The sequence below is a fragment of the Protopterus annectens genome, chromosome 1.part0 (assembly GCF_019279795.1).
Source record: "Protopterus annectens isolate FY-2018-M chromosome 1.part0, PAN1.0, whole genome shotgun sequence".
Classification (NCBI taxonomy): Eukaryota; Metazoa; Chordata; order Ceratodontiformes; family Protopteridae; genus Protopterus; species Protopterus annectens.
Genome location: NC_056725.1, coordinates 1,677,709,170 through 1,677,728,009, shown reverse-complemented (window position 1 = coordinate 1,677,728,009; position 18,840 = coordinate 1,677,709,170). Strand labels below are relative to the sequence as shown.

Here is an 18,840-nt window from a genome sequence, read left to right as displayed (position 1 = left end):
CTTTTAATGTGCACATAAACTCTTTTATATTTTTTGTATATGCTTTCTATTGTGATTCCTAATTTGTATACAGTTTTCTCATAGAAATCTGCTCTTTGGAAAGAATATCCCTCTCCTCACTTAAAACCAATAAATCTATGCCTGCTAATTTTGCAGATCCTTTGCCTTCCTTTAGTACCATCTTATTTTCCTCAAATTCTGTCCCTGCTTGTACATGGTCAGAGCATCCTGACACATAACATGTCTATTCAGTTTCTTCTAAACTGTTAGAATATAGTATGTAGTCAATTTCTATTTCTTAAACTGCTTCTTCTGTATGTATATACCCATTTATCTTTCACTGTCATTAAAAAATTTTTTTTACAAATATCCATGTGCACCTTTACATCTTTTCTGCATTTCTTACCATTTTTTTGCAAGTTACAGTTTAAATCCCCAATGCTATTATATCCATATTAACTGCTAAATAAACTGCTATTCTTGTAAAGAACTTTGTTCTTTCCAGAAGTATATGCATGTACTTTTATTATCCTAAGTACATTTTTGCATATCTTACAGTCTATGAGCAACACCCTCTCAAGCTGTACAGAAGTTACTTCAAATATCTGACCTTCTCTTATATTCCATAAAACTGCTGTTTCTAAGCACCTTTACACACTTGTACTCCATATAATCAGATTTCCTCAGTAGTGTTCACTTTGTTTATTTTGCATGTCTGTTAAAAGTCTTGTATCAAGTAATATAGTAGCATCACTGCTATAATCCTCTTAGTCGCTTACTGTTATTCTGAATACTGTATCTCCAAGTCAGTATGAAAACTCCCTTGGCTCTCTCCTAAAACGAGGTTGTTGGCTAGTGGAAGTATCTGTTCAACAAACTATAAATAAATAAAATAAGTTAAATACTTACTGTTATAATGTTATATTTTACAAGATAATTCTAATACTGTTATTATTCGTTAAAAATATAACTTTTACTCCTTTAGTACAAAGTCATGACTGAAAAGGGGCCCAAGTGGTCTATTTCTTCTGTCTTTAACATATAAATAAATAAAATGCAAAGTGCAGTAAATGCAGTAAAGAACCAGATATTTAGTTCAGTTGGTACAATTAAATTAACACATGCCAAGTTCAATGTTAGACTAATAAGGCAGGAGAAGCACATACATACCACAAAAAGCTCAATTTAACATGGGCAAACTTTTTTTTTCACATTTTAGGGTGTTCTAACCTAAGTATAGAAGTGCATTAGAGGTACATTAATGAAATGAATGTGGGGAGATGTATAAAAAGTAGGATATGACAAATATTCGGATGAGATGATACACAAGAAGAAGGACATAGAAAGGATATATTGATATAATGTATGTAACACAGTGGTGAGTGTTGGTAGCTTTAGCTAGCAAATCATCCTGCAAGCACTAATGTATAATTGAGGCCTAAGGATGAGACAATATATGAGTAAATCTGAATAAGGGATTGTACAGCAAGAAATAAAGAATAAGGGTGAGAAAGAAAAGAGATTTAAACAAAATATGTACATTTCATCTTACCTGTGACCACTCCAGCTGTCAGGAAGAGTTCAATGATGTTTCTGGAAAAAGATGCTGTAATCATTCCAGATGCAGCCAGCAGCCCACCAACTAACATCACAGGCCGACAACCAAACCGATTCACAAGTATACTGGATACAGGACCTGCAGCAACACGTACCCAGAGAAACAAGAAGGGGAGGGTGAAAAAGAAACAGGATAGCTATATTTAGATAAATAATAAGAAACTGCACTAAAGACAGTTCTGTTTAATTGTTCGATTTAATAATTAATTAATACATTAATTTATGAATAGACATATACACGATACATGCATGCTCCCCATTCAAACCCACTGGATATGTATTTGGCCTTATTTGGGCAGGAAGTAAGATAATGCAATATCAGGGATCCTTTGAACTTCATCAACACAGAGTGGACAAATACCAAACGAAAAGTCAAATCACACAATGATCCTGAACAAGACCTGAATGTACCTTAATGCCAGCATTCATTCTGCTTCCATGTTACCACCTCTCCTGAAAGTAGAAATGTTCTGTTACAGATCCTACATACAGATTCCAGATGGCAGCAGTCTGACAGATTAATACAGAAAATTAAGGCTAAGAGTTTTGTCATATAGTCCTGGCTTTGACTCCTTAAGTCTCTATTTGCGTACTGTGCGACTCTGGGTGTGTTATCTCACAGAAAAAAATCCTAAGGTGCTGCTAAAAACAGGGACTCAGGTTTAGTGGATTTCCCTGGTTAGCATATAAATAAAATCGCTGCAACCTTAGCATCTAGTTAAGTTCTCTACATCCATTTTAACTTACACATCTGTAATGAATACTAACTGCTATCTGGTACTCACTACAAGTATAAATTCAATACCTAAACTGACACACTTCAACCTTTCATCTATTAATAAGATCTGTACTAACTCTCTAATGTATAATCACATTCAGAGCTGTTAACCTTTCTTCATATGTTTTGTATTTCAAGAACTTCGCATGCACAGTCTACTATCTTTTTCCTTCTAAACCATAATTACAAATAAAAAAAGTGATGCATAGTCTAAATGAGGTCTAACCACTAAATAACAATTTGTATAATGGTAAAAAAATGTTAGCTTTCCTGGTTCTATCAATGTTCATAATTAGAGCCATACTTCAGAATGACTTGGTAAGGGCAACCATACAATCTTTCGAAAATGTAAATATTTCATAATTGTAATGCACAGATCCATCTCCCCATTTATTTCTTGTAGTGATCCTTGATTCATCATATATAGCTATATCTATCTGTGTGTGTGTGTGTGTGTGTGTGTGTGTGTGTGTGTGTGTGTGTGTGTGTGTGTGTGTGTGTATATATATATATATATATATATATATATATATATGCCATAATGCAAATTAGGAAATTATTTATGCAGAATGCACAAGAGGCGTAATAGCTCATAATGGACATTACACAGTGGAATAAAAGACAGTGTGAGGTATTAGAATACTTTTAAACATACATATTTAGTTAAGCTGAGTATGATGAAGGGAGTAAGCAATGAAGGTGTGATGTGTGAGAAAGGAACAGAAGGATTAAGTTAAGCTTGAAAAAATAAAGGCTGCATGATATATTCCTAATGGCACGTCAGTTAGAATTCCATAATAATGAGGTAAGATTAGACAAGATGCTATTATCCCCCATGCTGGTGGTTATGAGGGAGGAATCATATTGGTAAAAACCAAGAAAGTAAAGTGGCATAGTGAGAAGGCAAGGAATAAGCACTTTTATAAAATGGGGGGTGGGGTGCTTTGTATGCCAATGACAATGTTTTAATCAATAGATGAAAGACTAAAATGAGACTGGCTATCCCTATATATATATATATATATATATATATATATATATATATATATCAAGAAACAGTTGTGTATCAGACTGTTGCTCTAGGTTCTGCTTGTAAGATTATTATTCGGCAGAAGAATAAAGTGGAATCACTTGTAATTCTATTATTCTTACATAGTATTTTCTACTTCTGCAACAAAGTCACAGATACCAAATAAGTAAGTAAGGTATCTCTAATGACAATTGGAAAAAGGATACTCTGTTTTATGGCCATTTAAGTTAAGAAATGTAGAGATTTTATAGGCAATACATAGCACAGAAGTTACTGTTCCACTAAAGGCAAATAATATAGAAAGCTCAAAATTGGCAGAGTTAGGAATGACCTCAAGGCATTTAAAGAAGTCAGCAGAGGGTCTATATTATAAAATCAAAAAGACTTTACTGCAAACGCTCACATGAGTGAAAATGCCAGTAATCGAAGTTGCTATTGTGGGGGGCTGCGTCCCCCACACCCCCCGCTAAATATATATTCTAACTGAGGTCGCACTACAGTGAGGAAAGGGCAAATATCCCACTCCTCACTGTATCACGACCCCACAATCACGGTTTCGATTCCCGACATTTTCGCTCATGTGAACGTTTGTGCTAAAGTCTTTTCGTGCATCTAATATAGACCCATCAGCAGACAGACAAGAGATTCTAACATGAAAATTATGATGTTCTGGGTCAGTATAAGAGAATTTATGCATAAAGCATAACCTGCATCTTATAGGTTGGTACTTATGAAGAAATAAAAAAAAAAGATTGTGTGACTGGAGTCTTTCTTCTTAAGATGCTTAGACTAATTCTGGTAAGGCCATAACAGGACTATCACTGGATTAAGCTTAGTGCCCTCCAGGACACAGAGAAACTGGTACATGTTTCAGAAGAAAGAAGAAAGAGGAAGCCAGGACTAGAACGCCATAGGTTCTGTCTTCACATCTCCCACTTTGATTCATTTTAATTAGAAGGCTGTAGGTTTTAGTCCCATACTAACCACTGTATTCATGTTCCAGTACTGAAACTACAGTGCTTTGCTTCTAAGTTTTAAATCAGGTCTTATCTGCTTGTTCTAGTGGTAGCTCAGATGGACATTAAAGTCTCCATGGCATTAGCTAAAAACAAGGAATGACTCAGATGGTGTCCTGGTAAAATTTCATTAAGTGAACATAAATACTATCCCAGAACCCCACTGGAAAAGAGCAATGGAGTCAGTGAGGTGAGACAGTCAAAACAAACAGACAGACAAACAAACAAAAATGACAAGATGTGACTGAATTAAACTCTTTGTCTTTGTTGTTCAGTAATGCACGATTGGCTGAATTTAGGCTTCCTTTCATCTTTAGCTGTGGATAGAGGTTGGGGTATATGGTGCACTGCCATGCTGCTGTCATGGCAAAGAGCAGCTGTCAAAAGCAGGGAAATTCATGCAGCTATAAGACAGTAGCAGTGCATTCAATCTCTTTGTGCCAAAAGACCATACAGGTCTTCTCATATCTGGGCTTCCATACTTAGATCTACATTATTTGTCCTTTATTAAGAAGGAACAGTTTCAGTCACACATAGTCCCTATGTAGACTTTGCAAAAGTGTAGTAACATCTTTCCTGGATAATGCAGACATTCTCACGTTTGCCTTTAATAAAGACACAAATAGTACTTAGATGCCTTTGCCACATCTTTTGAATTTTTCTGGTGAACTAGTATAATAATAAGTATTCTACCTTTTAGTAGTCTTGCCAAACCAACAGGATCAGGTGTTCTACATTTACCTTCTGGCAGTCTTATCTACTGGTTCATAGGTTCATAGATGTGTACTAGGCTACTGGCCCTGGAGCCTTTACAAGCCTAGCCCATAGGATTACCCTGGCATTGTGCCACCCGACCTTAGTTCCCAGTGCCTCTGTCAAGTAGAGCCACTGGAGTGATCCCCAGGTCATTTTCTATTTCCCATCCACTCATCAAGACTTCTCTTGAAGAGGGCCAGTGAGGTGCTCTGTTTGACATGTATGGGAAGTCTATTCCATAGTATCGGCAGTCTCTGTGTTATGAATCTGTCCTTCCAGCATGTTCTGTTGATTATGGTAATGAGTTTCAGGTCTCGGGAGCGTATGGCGCGAACGGATTGGGATTTCTTTAGATATAGCATTTCTAACAGAGCTGGGTCACACATGGCTTTGTAAGTCACGCAGAGATTGCCCCTAAGTAGACGATATGAGACAGAGAATAGTTGGAGTTTTTTGAGTCTGTCCATATAGGACAAGTGTTTAAAGCCTAGGATCCTCTTTGTGAGGTACTTTTCTGGCCTCTCCAGTTGTTGCAGGTGTCTAGTGAGGTATATGCCAAATGGGGTATTGTATTCAATGAGTGGCCTAATGAGGGAAGAGTAGAGGGACACAATGACTTATTTCTTCCTAGATGCAAAACCCTTAGTAATGAGATGTGCCACACAAGAGGACTTTCTGACCACAGTGGCAATATGGTGGTCAAAGAAGAGGTTGCTGTCAACCTTTGTTCCCAGATCTCTTATAACACCTTCTGTGTTCAGTGGACTACCATTGATATGGTAATTCATGGGAACTGGGTTTTTCCCAAAGGAGATGACAACACATTTTTTGGCATTGACCTTAAGGCCATGGTTTTGACACCAGGTCGTTGGTCTCAGTGTAGACTTTCTGCAGGATGTCAACATCACTTGGGGAGTAAATAATAGCTCCCAACTTGCAATTGTCTGTGAACTTTTTCAGCTAGAGTCCCTTCATGTTGGCCTGGACATCAGAGAAGTAGATACCAAACAGGAGAGGACCCAGGACTGAACCCTGTGGGACTCCACTCATGACTGGTCGGCAGTCTGACTTGGAGTCAGCTACTTTCGCACTGTGGGTTCTATCTATGTGCCAGTTTGCAATCCACCTAGTGATATAGGGGTTTATGCCTAGCTTAGTGAGTTTTTTTGTGACTCTTGAGTGGGGAATGGTATCAAAGGCCTTGGCCAGGTCAAGGTAGGCTGCATGAACCACCTTGCCTCCATCCACGGCTCTGAATCAAAGAAGTCAACCAAGTTGAGCAGGCATGATCTACACTTCACAAAAACCAAACTGTGTGGGATCCAGAGTTTGGAGAGTCCCTATATCCTTGTTTATTAGGTACATGATGATGCGTTCCATAGCTTTGCATATCAGACTCATCAGGCTAATGAGGCGATAGTTCCCATGGTCTGTAGTAGCTCCTCCTTTGTGGAGAGGGATGACTGTAGCAGTGCACCATTCGGTAGGGATAAAGCCTGTGGTGAGGCTGTGATTGAACACAGCACACAGGTGAGGTGCCAGTTCACTTTGTAGTTCATGTAGAACACAGCCAGGGATATTGTCAGGGCCCATAGAAGCTGTATTCTTGGCCTTGGACAGTGCTCTTTTAACCTGTGTAGCAGTAATACTGGGTGCCTGGCAATCTGCTGTTACTGGGATTGGTCCTTGGGGGGGATGGGTAAAGTTGGCACTGAATCTGTCAGCCAGTATATTGGCAATATACTGGTGGGTAAAGTTGGCACTGAATCTGTCAACCAGTACATTGGCAATATCTGTTGGCTCGGTATATGTGCAGTAGCTCAGAGCAAATCTGAGTATTGCCATGGAGATTCTTTGCATAACTATAGAAGGCCTTGTGGTTGTCTTTACTATCTGTTGCAATTCTGTTTTCATAGCTAGCTTTAGAGGATTTGATGAGGGATCTCAACTTCTTGTTGAGGCTGATAAGGGAATATTTCCAGTCACGGGACTTCACCTTATTCCACATCAGTTTCCTCCTTCTGTTATAGAGTTTGTTTATGGCAGGGGGAACACAAGATTGGCTTCCTTTTTTTGGAGGAGAGCATCTTGGTTCTGTTGGGTATGGCGAGACCCATGCGTTTGTGTACGTGTTCATACAGTGCATTGGTGTATGGTTCGGTGATCATGCAACCATTCTCCATTTGCATGGGTGCCATGAAGTTAGCCACCTCTGTTTTTAGGAGCCCAGAGTTAGCTCTGGAGACGTTTTTCATGGTGGTTACCTTTGTGGGGGGGGGGGTGATGGTGGGGGGGGATTTCCAAGGTGATTAGTTTGTGGTTGGATCTAACCAGGGAGGAATTGACTATTGGTGTAGAGCAATGGCCACCCATATTAGGAATTACCAGGCCAAGGATGTTGCTACCTCTAGTGGGGGTAAGAATGAGCTGGTCCAGAGAATTGGAATTAATGAATTCCAGGAAACATTGGGCAAGTGTATTGGTACATGAGTAGTTTTCCAAGTTAATGGAGGGGTAGTTGAAGTAGCCAGTATGAGATTGTTAGGTTTGACCCTAATTTTCTCCAGGGTACTTAGGAATGTGGAGTGTGTGTCTTGGGACATGGTTGGAGACCTAAAGCATGCTACAATCTGAATCACTGTCCTACCCAATGTTAGCTACACCTGAAGTATCTCAGATGAGTTATGTTGGGCTACTAGTCTGAAGGTGTGTGCATCATTTATGAATATGCAAACACCACTGCCTTTGGAGCTTTGGTCCAAGTTCTGGGGCCGAAAGGTGTGGAATGAGTTATAGCCTTGTACTGCAGGAGTGCTTTCTGCTGCCTTGAACCAGGTCTCTGTTATAGCACAATTGTCGATGTTCTCCATTTTAAGGAGTGCTTAGAGTGAGTGCATTTTGAGATTTAGACTTCTAGCATTGAGCAGCACGACCCTCAGATTGCATTTGTTTGTAGCTGTTACTGTGGTAATTTGGTCTTTGGAATACTGCCTAAAAAAGGCACTATAGGGGTGGCAAGAGACTTGGCCAGTATCAGGAAACCCAGGGGTGACACATGCAGACCATCTCTGACAAAGCATTGAGGTCTGTCATTCATATCATTCCAGGGAGACAGATACTGGATCCCCTAAGAATGACACCAGAAACTTAGCCAGTTGTTTAAATCAATCATTTTCTGCTTGTACTGTGGTATCATTCTGGGTGATGGTAGGATGCTGCTCAGGGCTAGGGTCATACTCGCCTGGGCTACATAATCTGAGAGCTCTTCCATGTCTCTTTTCATGTAGTCCAGGGAGGTACATCTCATGTCATTCATACCCACATGTACAATGACAGAGTCATATTTGTACGTGTTGTTGAGGGACCTGAGTGCATGCAGTATGTTGCGGACCCTGGCACCTGACAGACAGCTGACTGTTACTTTCTTCTTATTCAACCTAGTGAGTGGAACATCAGTGTGCCTCACTATTGAGTCACCTATGACTAGTGTGTTGGGCATGTCATTTTGCCTTAGGGACTTTGGTTGAGTGGCACACTGTTTAGGAGAGTTATGTGTCTCGTGATTAGTGTTGTGTTGTGGTGGTCAAGTGCATTTCTGCCTTGGAGGTCTCTGCTGTTTAGGTAGATCTTTTTCGAGAGCCTCCACGAAGGTGGGTGTGTGGTTTGTGTTTTTATGTGAAGGCAATGCTGGTTTGTGTTCTGGAGGGCTATGTATTCCATGTGGTGTGGTGCAAGTGTTGACCTTCTCCTCTTGACCAGCTATTCCAGTCTTGGTGGGAGAGTGCTTGGCTTCCAATTTGAATATATAAGTGCATCTCTCACAAGTCTGTGTGTTGGGAGTTAAGACGAGAGGGTTGTCAGTGTACATGAGGCAGTTGCTACATTGCCTCAGGATGTCCAAGTTCACCAGGTTAATAGGAGAAAGGTCAAGGAACTGACCTTTAGACATGCCTGGAGGGGTGGGCATTAATGATAAGTACTGGAGCTGTTTCCTTGTAGAACATTTAGTGCTAGTAGCACTTGTGTGTGCTACAATAATTGTTACAAGACGTCTGGTAAAGTGCTAGACTAATAAGCTAGTAAAAGTGCAGGAGAGGAGAGAACTAGCAGATCTAAGGGAAATTTTGAAGAGCAGACTTTGGCACCACTCAGAAGCTTACAAACAGTCCTGGTTACAGCAAATCTGTATATAGACTAGACTAGTTGCAGGAAAGGTGGGAAACAAGCGCAAATATGGGCTTTTAAGCCAAAAAGTTGAAAGATATGTAAAAACTGCCCAAAAGGCCAATATACTACAATTTCTGGGCCAGAAACCACTCCTCTTGTGGTAGATAGGCTACCTAGTGCTTGCCACTCCTACTGATAAGCTAGAAGGCTTCCCTCCAACACAGAAAGTCTTGGGTGGCTCAGAAGCTTACAAACAGTCCTGGATACAGCAAATTTGTATCTGGACTAGACTAGTTACAGGAAAGGTTGGAAACAAGCGCAAATGCTGGCTTTTAAACCAGAAAGTTGAAAGAGATGGAAAAAAACTGCCCAAACAGCCAATAAACTACAATTTCTGGGCTAGAAACCACTACTCTTGTGGTAGATAGGCTACATAGTACTTACCACTCCCACTGATAAGCTAGAAGGCTTCCCTCCAACACAGAAAGGCTTGGGGGGGGGGCTTAGAAGCTTAAAAACAGTCCTGGATACAGCAAGTCTGTATCTGGACTAGACTAATTACAGTAAAGGCAGGAAACAAACCTAGATTTTTTTTACAGAAAAGCAGCTAAAACAGCACTAAAAACAATTCAAGAGCAGTGCAAGCTAGCACAGTTGAGTGTGTAGCAATATTAAATCAAATACAGTTTAAATAAATGCAATTTTTTCAAACTGTATTCTGAACTGAATTAAATTATTGTTTTATTCGGCTCTGAATAGTTAAAAAGTGCTAAAATATATACTTATCAGATGAGAAGCACACTCAAAACACAAGGAGATTCTAGCAAAGTTTTTTTTTAAAGTGGAAAGGGAGAAAGGAGGAACAGATGATAGTTCAAGGTTAAGAACCTAAGTTGGTTGGCCTTCTCAAATGTTCTCTTTGTATTGGGTAGAATGACCTAATGTCACTAGACTGGGAGGAGTGTCCCAGATCAAATTTACAGTAGGGGTGGGCAACTGCAAAGCTACCAAGTATAAGAACAAGGCACTAACAGTGAGGGAGGGTGTGAAACTATTACAACCACTAGCTACACTATTTTAGGCCAAAAACACTACAGAAATGTTTATCACAGCAGAAAAACAGCAGCAAGCCACTAAATGAAAGTTTTAAACAGATAAAGGAGCAAGGATACTCTAGAGAATGCTTTTAACTGCAAAAACATCAATTATATGATACACTCCTTGGCAGGAAATCAGAACAAATAAACAAACAAACAAACAAACAAACAGATGTTTAACAAATGGAGAAAATGTTCAGTTAATACCTTACACACAGTGAAACTAGCTAGAAAATATTTATAAACAGTGTGACAGTAAAAACCTTATTTATCAGGCCCTGTAATGCAGACAATTTTAGTACAACTGTGCATATTAGTTTTTAGCAATAAAATACAGTAAAAAGTATGCAGCAGACAATAAAAAGTGCTATAAATATCTAGAATTAGCAATAACTAGTAAAATAAGCAAAAAAACAGGATACTTATTGTTATATATCACAGATCAGAGTTGTGGTCAGTGCCCCTCCTCCAATTAGCTCTGTGTTCTCTACCAGCAGAAGATGGCTGCAGAAACACAGGAAACTCAACAAACAAAACAACCAGGCCTGGATAACAGCAGGCCTCTATCCAGACCATGCTACCTGACTAGAACACAGAAACCTCACAAAAAGTGCACAGAAAAGCAGAGATGGAGCACTCACAAACAGAAAATAAAGTCTCAGTATGAAAAAGCAGTTTCCAGTTAAGTAATTCAGTAAAAATGCAATTACAGTAAAGAAACACTATCTAGCAATGAAAAATACAGTTAAAAAAGTATAAAACAGTACACAAATGCAGTGAAACCTTTTAAACTTTGGTCAGAACAATCTTTTCAGTGTGTCAGCCCTCTCCTCAGTCCTATAGACCTATACACCCCAGCCAGCTCAAAACCTGGAGACTTAGTGATGACAGATTCCAGGAGAGGAAGACACTAAAAGGAACTGGTGCCACCATGGGTGGTCCAGCCTATAGGTAGTAGTGTATGAAAATAGCTACATAGCCAGAAACTACCAGGTAATCCATGAGTAAGTAACCTACTGCTGGATGAGCCATTTTAAAGACGCATTATTAGTGATTAGCTGGAAGGTCCAGGAAATGAGAAACTAACATAGGTTTAATAAAACCCATGTTAAGTGTAATCATTCATGTTTGCTAATGGGATGTCAGTTCTCCACATCAGTTAACCTCTTGCTGAGATACAAGACAGGCTTTCTTATCCTCAACCATGTTCAATAGCACAGCCCCAAATTAACATCTGAGGTAGCAGTCTAGACAATAAGCTCATATTTGAAGATGGGTAAACTGCTGAGAGTGTAGCCAGTGATGAATGAACCATTGGTAATAACTATCAAACCCAAGAAGGCCATTATTTCGGTTTTGTTCAGTGGGATTCAGACATCTTAGGTGGCCTTTACCATTTCTACCTGTGATTTTAACAGGGCCCTGCCTATAATGAAACTGAAATACTAAGCTTCTTCCAGACAAATTATAAACTTGTCTGGATCAACCATTAGCCTAATCTAAATAACATACTGAAGTGCTGATATTACTTTCTGAAGATGGATAGCACAATCTTGACTGTACATTACTAAATTATTTAGGTCTGCCACTATTTAACTGCTATGTGGCCACAGGAACTTATATATCAGCATTTGCAATGTTGTAGAAGACTAATACAACCCAAACAGGAGGACAATGTACTGAAATAGTCCATCTAGCATAGAAAAAATAATGTTTTCAGCGTCTTCAGTGTGAGAAGCATCTGCCTTCACCTCTTCATAAACTCCAAAGTTATGAGGTACCTGCTGGTATCTAGCTTCTTAAATAGCTGCTAAGCACCCCTTAGTATGGTTAGGAATGGGTCTCACACTAGAGGTTAACAGAAGGCACTTAGCATGGTTAGGAATGGGTCTCACACTAGAGGTTAACAGAAGGCAGTAACAACCACAAAAAAAACAGTGACGGAAGGTAAAAGAACTTTAAAATCTGTTAGATACTTCCCTCTGCTACACTTAGAAACAAAAGTGTCTAACAGCTTTTAAAGACATTCATTCTTCACACAGACACTTTGTTTCTGCCTGCTGTCTATTTGGCAGTTCTGTGTATTTTACTGTCTTTCAAACATTTTCTTTATTTAGAAACACAACATGATAATGTCATTCCTTTAAAGCCACCTTTGTCATTTGCCTCATTGTTGTGACAAAAACTGCGCTGTGCAGTAACATTTGAGCTTGCTACAACAGTAACTTTGCAATTTTTGAACTTATCAGGGATAAGGTGGAACAGCCTGTTTCTTTACAGCCATAATGTAAAATATGCACAGCACCCATGTGAAGGTGCAGGAGATTACCTGTCTTGAAAAATGTTTATGTTCCTCATTTTTTTTGTACGACATTGATCATATTTCAGCTGTTAGTGGGTCGACTGCTTGTGCCCTTCATGTCCTAACATGAATCCAACAACACAGTAAGGATAACAGTTTGGGAGTGTAAACAGAAGAGCCAGGTAAGTTGTAAAACACACTTTCTCTTTTAACTGGCAAGTTTTAGTAAATGTTTGCTACACAGTTTCAAAGTAGTTTGGGCTGTAATGAGAAATAAACCAGCTAATACTCATGAGCAGAAAAGATCTACTGAGGAATGTGAAAGTTCACTGTTCTTAAGCAGTTGGATAGTCACTTTCACATTTCTGCTTACACACAGTTATCATTTTTAGCCCATTCACCCTGTTTTTGTTAGAATTATGCTCTGTCATTCCAAATGAGTTATTCTAGTTCAGACATCATTAACTAAGGTTAAGAATATTGAGGATATGGACTCAAAATATATACAGCTTTCCAGATCCTAAGCTGTTATTGCATTATTAAATAATGCTTACCTGTTCCGTAGAGCATGGCTAACATGATAGAAGAAATCCAAGCAGTGTCACTGTAGCCCACATGGAAATCATACATTAGCTCTTTGAAATATACACTCACTGCTTTGGGAAAAGCATATGAGAATCCTTGGATAACAAAACAACCAAGTAAAACCATCCAACCCCATCCTCCATCTGGAGCCTTCACTATACTGTCTTCCATCTTCAAAGTAGAGATGAGTTAGAGATCCTGAAATAAGAAAAGGAAAATGAACATCATCAATATATGTACACACACACACACACACACACACACACACACACACACACACACACACACACACACACACACACACACACACACACATATATACACATACACACACACACACACACACACACACACACACACACACACACTGGCACGCATTCACTCAGGCATCCACACACATACTCATGCATACACACATAAACACACAAACACACCACTAGAGTCAAAACATCCTTCTGCTTTTCACTTCTTTGATTGCCTAGTTATGTCATTATAATGCATAGAATGTAAATAAGGACTTGACAATCCACATTTGTACTATTTGCCAAGAGTTCAAATCTGTCTGTTTTAGGAAATGTTTTTAATACTAAACTGTTTTATTTGTTGAGCAGAATTTTTATGATTCTGTTGTCATTCTTTTCCAATGTTTTTTTTTTCTGTTTGGTTCTACTTGTACCCTTGCTATTATATTGAAGCATTAGTATGTCATTACACTACTGTGTGAAGGTTTTACTTCCTAGATATTTGGAAGCACATTTTAAAAGTGCCGTTCTATTTTAGTCAATAACTGCTTTATTTGAAAATGTAATAAACAAGCACAATAACATATTCGCATGGAATAGTAGACCAATGTGTAAACAGTAACAGAGCTAGAATGCTAATATATTTAAAGTACAGCTGGGACTTACAAATAGATCTGAAAAAGACTTAGCTGGATATTAATAAAAAAGAATACAAAAAAAATCCTTGAGAAAATAAAGATATTAGTCTGAGAAAAGTTAAAGTACATAGTAACACTGGGTGTGCAAACTACAGAATTGTTTATACAACTCTTGCAAAAAAGTGTAAGCTCTAAGATATTTTTATACAAGCTTAGAGAAATCATTAAAAGCAAGATTATTCAACATAAGCCAACAAAGAGATATATATTTTAATAAAGAAGCAATAAAGAAAAATGATTTTTAATGCATCTTCTTCATTTAGAGAGCTCCTATAATGAAGCAGTATAAACAGTCAATATAGGTCAAATAGATTTGACTGAATTTCTTAAGCTTAGAATTAAGTACTTCCTATAATTTATGTATGTGTAGACGAAGCCAGAAAACATGTAATAATATATCCAGGTCTTTCACATTACAGAATCTTCAAAGAACTAATACACCAAAGTGATATGATTAATGGCATTAAGTGTGTGTTGTGAAAAATCACATTGTATATAATAAAGTTTGTTGATGAGAGGATATGTCAGCTAGATAAAGACCATAATCCTCAGAGCAGTGCATCATTTTGAAAAGCATTTCTATGTTTTCCCATAAAGAAAAAAATATAAGTTTATGTTAAAATGAAAGTAGTTACCACGACATATATTGTGGATAAAGGTTTGAGAATTAATGTAACTTTATTGAGAAGTTGAAAACAAATACTCTTTTGGCCAGTAGTGTTCAACAAAGCCCATTTGTATTTTAACATTAATAGAATGATGTTAATCATTGCTGTATATTCCAACCACATATTATACGAGTCAGCAATTTCACTAGCTAATCTAAAATTAAGATATAGAAAATCCCAGACCAATAAATTTTCAAGCAGAGGAAAACAATGAGACAATAACATTACCCCCTATAAGTAAGTTTGTATTTTTGATTATTGCTCAGAAAAAAAAAATAAATCCTGGTCTAAAATGAGTAAGTATACCAACCTATAGATTTGGCAGGTCTGTGAGAGAACAGAGAGTGCATTTTAAGGTATGTTAAAGCCTATCTGTTTAAGAAAGGTATTGTACGAACAATAAAATTGTACTGATTAAGAATTTTTCTCATAGTCTCAACCAAGAAGGCATCTAGATATTATTGCTGGCCATTTTGTACTTTATTCTCTACAGAAGGCTTGATTAGAGCATCAGATAATTCATATAAAAGTCAGGAATTTTGAAGGCTCCAAATGTTTAAGTGCTATCATTTTAGCACAGGGTACCCTAACAGATTTGGGGGATCATTTAAACCCGATAGATGCAGCATGAATTATATTAAAAGTATTTATGGGAACTGATTGACAAGAAGAAATAAAGCAGAATAGTAATTTAGGGAAATATTCATTTTTATGATGACGATTTTAGAAATTACATATAAGTTGATCTAATAAGGTTTTATGAATGCATCCCCATCATTTCATGATATTTCAAGAAAGCTAATCCTTATTATTTTGAGGAAATAAAATACCTAGGTAGTTTAATTGAGATTTCTTGGATATATCATGTAAGTTCCAGGGTTCAAGACAGGAAAGTCATCAAACAATAGTAAGACAAAACACACACACACACACACACACACACACATATATATATATATATATACACACACACACACACACACACACACACACACACACACACACACACACACACACACACACACACAATCACATTTTTACATTTTTGGTATACCTGAAAGTGGATACTAAAATTAAATAACATTGTCAGCAAATATAAATTGTTACACATTGAATATTATGTATATATTGATCAATTAAGTAAATGAATAAGGGTTCTTTATAAATATTAAATAAACAAGAACAGAGGAGGTAATCTTGACAAGTGTCATTTTAACATGTTAATATGTATTTGGAAAGATACAAACCAGTAGTCAAAATTTGTGTAGCTAGACTAGAATATGTAATTCCAATATGGTTAATTGGATTCAAGAAAACCAAATCAGGTCATAGAATTAAAAAAGCATTACCTCTCTGTCAAATATTTTTGAAATATTGATAGTGAGCCCAAAAATGTGTAGGATATAAAGTTTCTTTAGAAGCAAAAATAATCTATATTTATTGTTTGATCCAGTATTTGATAAAATTGTGTAAAGCTAGACTAAAAAGTGAGATAATAGAAGGTGAGGTAGCTGTCAGTCATCTGGCAAGGAGTATCATATATAATTTGATATCTGTATTTAAAAAAGCTGTTGGTCTAAGTTTGAGGAGTTTAAAGAATCATTCTTTGGTTTATGTATAATCTGTTTTACATTGGCTAAGGAATAGGTCAGATATATCATTTAGCTCTACATAGTTAAACAATTTTAATAAGACTGTACACATTTTATTGTTCTATATTTTGTAGAACTCAATAGTAAATCATTCTAGTCCCAGAACTTATTATTTTTGAATGATTCAGTAGCCACCTGAACATTTTCTAGATAATTGCTGGGACTTTGCAGGAATGGAAGATATATAGGTATATATATATATATATATATATATATATATATATATATATATATATATATATATTTATATATGGGTCTACCTCACATGATCGAACGTTCAAATGTTCGAATTTCGTATGACCAAGACCATATGATCAAACGTTTGAATGCTCGAAAATGTGCAGTACACCTGCAAAACACAAACAAAAAATAAACTGTGTATAGTGGGGGGGGGGTCAAGTCCCCCTGCACTCCCCTCACCCTCCACAACTAAAATATACCAACTCCAAGATTGCACTACAGCAAGGACAAGGGAAGTCCCACGGTCTCCGCTCTATGCCGATCCCCGTTCAGAATTTCGAAGTTTTAAAACTTTGAACATATGGTCTTCGATCATATGGGTTTTGAAGTTTTAAGATTTGAAATTCTGAAGAGGACCCATATATATATATATATATATATATATATATATATATATATATATATATATAATATATAAATCTAAGCGGGTAATGAATAACAGAGATATGTATAAATAGTTTTAATATTTTAATAATTCTGGATAACTTGTATGGTACCTAGGTCCACTCTATGTAAATAGCTAACTTTGTGAATGTGTGCCAAGGTAACTGAGATGAAAACTTGCCATTCAGCTCATTTTCAATTCAGCAATGTAAATGTTAACTGTTAGTTAGATTTTACTCTAACAGCTTAATTTTATCTAATAGAGCTTTTTCTTTGTTTTTTCATTTCTTAATATGAAGTTCCATTTTAAATTATGTACACATAAAGTACAAAATTATTAGCAAACTTAGTATGATTGAGAGTGGTATTATCCGCCAGTTATTGGTTGTCTAACAGAGTAGGCGAGAGAGTGTAGATAGAATAATGTTGTTTACTCTATTAAATTTGTTGAAGTCATATGCTAAAACTGGAGTGATCTGAAAACAATCTATGTACATTACTAATATTATGCATGGAGCACCATGATTATGCTCCAAAATCAGAAAAAAAACTGTAAAGAACTTCTATACTGCAAGACTAGTCCGTAACAGTGCTTTCGTAGGTGTGTAATAATTGTTACTTATACCCTAAGTGCTGTTAAAGTCTGGCTTCACAGAACTGATGTTGCTTCACTTTCAACTGTCACTGATAGCTTGCTTCATATTTTCGTTCTTTCCACAGAAGTTTATAGACATTAGTCTGTATGTAATTTAGTTAAGTAACAACAACATTTAAAAACTGTTCCTGACTTTTTCCTTTAATAATATTTACTTGCTATCTATGAGACAACACTCACTAAGAGTTTTACTGAATTTCAAAGCTGGTAAAAGACTTGGTGCTTTTATTTATTTATTTATTTATTTATTTATTTATTTTTATTTATTTATTACCTGGTAGTACGTGGAGTAGATAAACTTCCATGCACTACAAGGAATTATGATTGGACCTCAATGATCATAACCAATTATCATGTGTTTTAACATGGGATGACCAGATTGACCTTGAGGTAAACTTCTTGGCATCCTTGTCTTGAAAACATGATAATATGGTTACAGTTAGAGACCTGTTCATAACCTTCTGTATCTTGTATGAGTATTGAAAAGCAACTTTAAATGAAATAAAAATCAATTGTAGGCCAAGATTTATGAAGGGATAAAATGAAAGCAAATTGCGTAAATATAGCATGCTTAAATCTGAAAAGGTCAATTAGATCAAAAGTGCACTTGAGATTCTGCTTGGCTTTGGAATATTTTTTATTAAAAATGGAATATGAATTTCTGTTTAAATAAGGATTAACTAAAGCATTCTAGACCCAACTTCAACAATTGGCTAAGCTTCTGGTGTCATTCAAAGTGGATCCAATATCTGTCTGCCTGGGACGACATGATCATCAAACCACGATGCTTTGCCAGAGATGGTCCGCACCTGTCACCCATGGGATTCAGGTTACCGGCTAAAGCTCTTGCCACCCCTATAATGCCTTTTTTAGGCAAGGTTCAAGGACAAAACCACCACCATAACAGATACAAGCATACAAATTCTGAAGGTAATGCTACTCAATGCTAGAAG

At 37.1% G+C, this 18,840-nt stretch overlaps 1 protein-coding gene across 1 annotated transcript in view; it reads right to left on the bottom strand.

Annotated features, from left to right (window-relative positions):
• Positions 1-18,840, bottom strand: part of SLC16A8 (solute carrier family 16 member 8) — a 257,817-nt gene that overhangs the window by 97,557 nt on the left and 141,420 nt on the right. The window contains exons 2-3 of the mRNA XM_044068513.1: positions 13,318-13,546; positions 1,553-1,696 (exon numbers count right to left, since the gene is read on the bottom strand). Of these exons, the coding sequence (XP_043924448.1) occupies positions 1,553-1,696; positions 13,318-13,519 (346 nt within the window). The 5' untranslated portion in view covers positions 13,520-13,546. The remainder of the gene's footprint in view (positions 1-1,552; positions 1,697-13,317; positions 13,547-18,840) is intronic.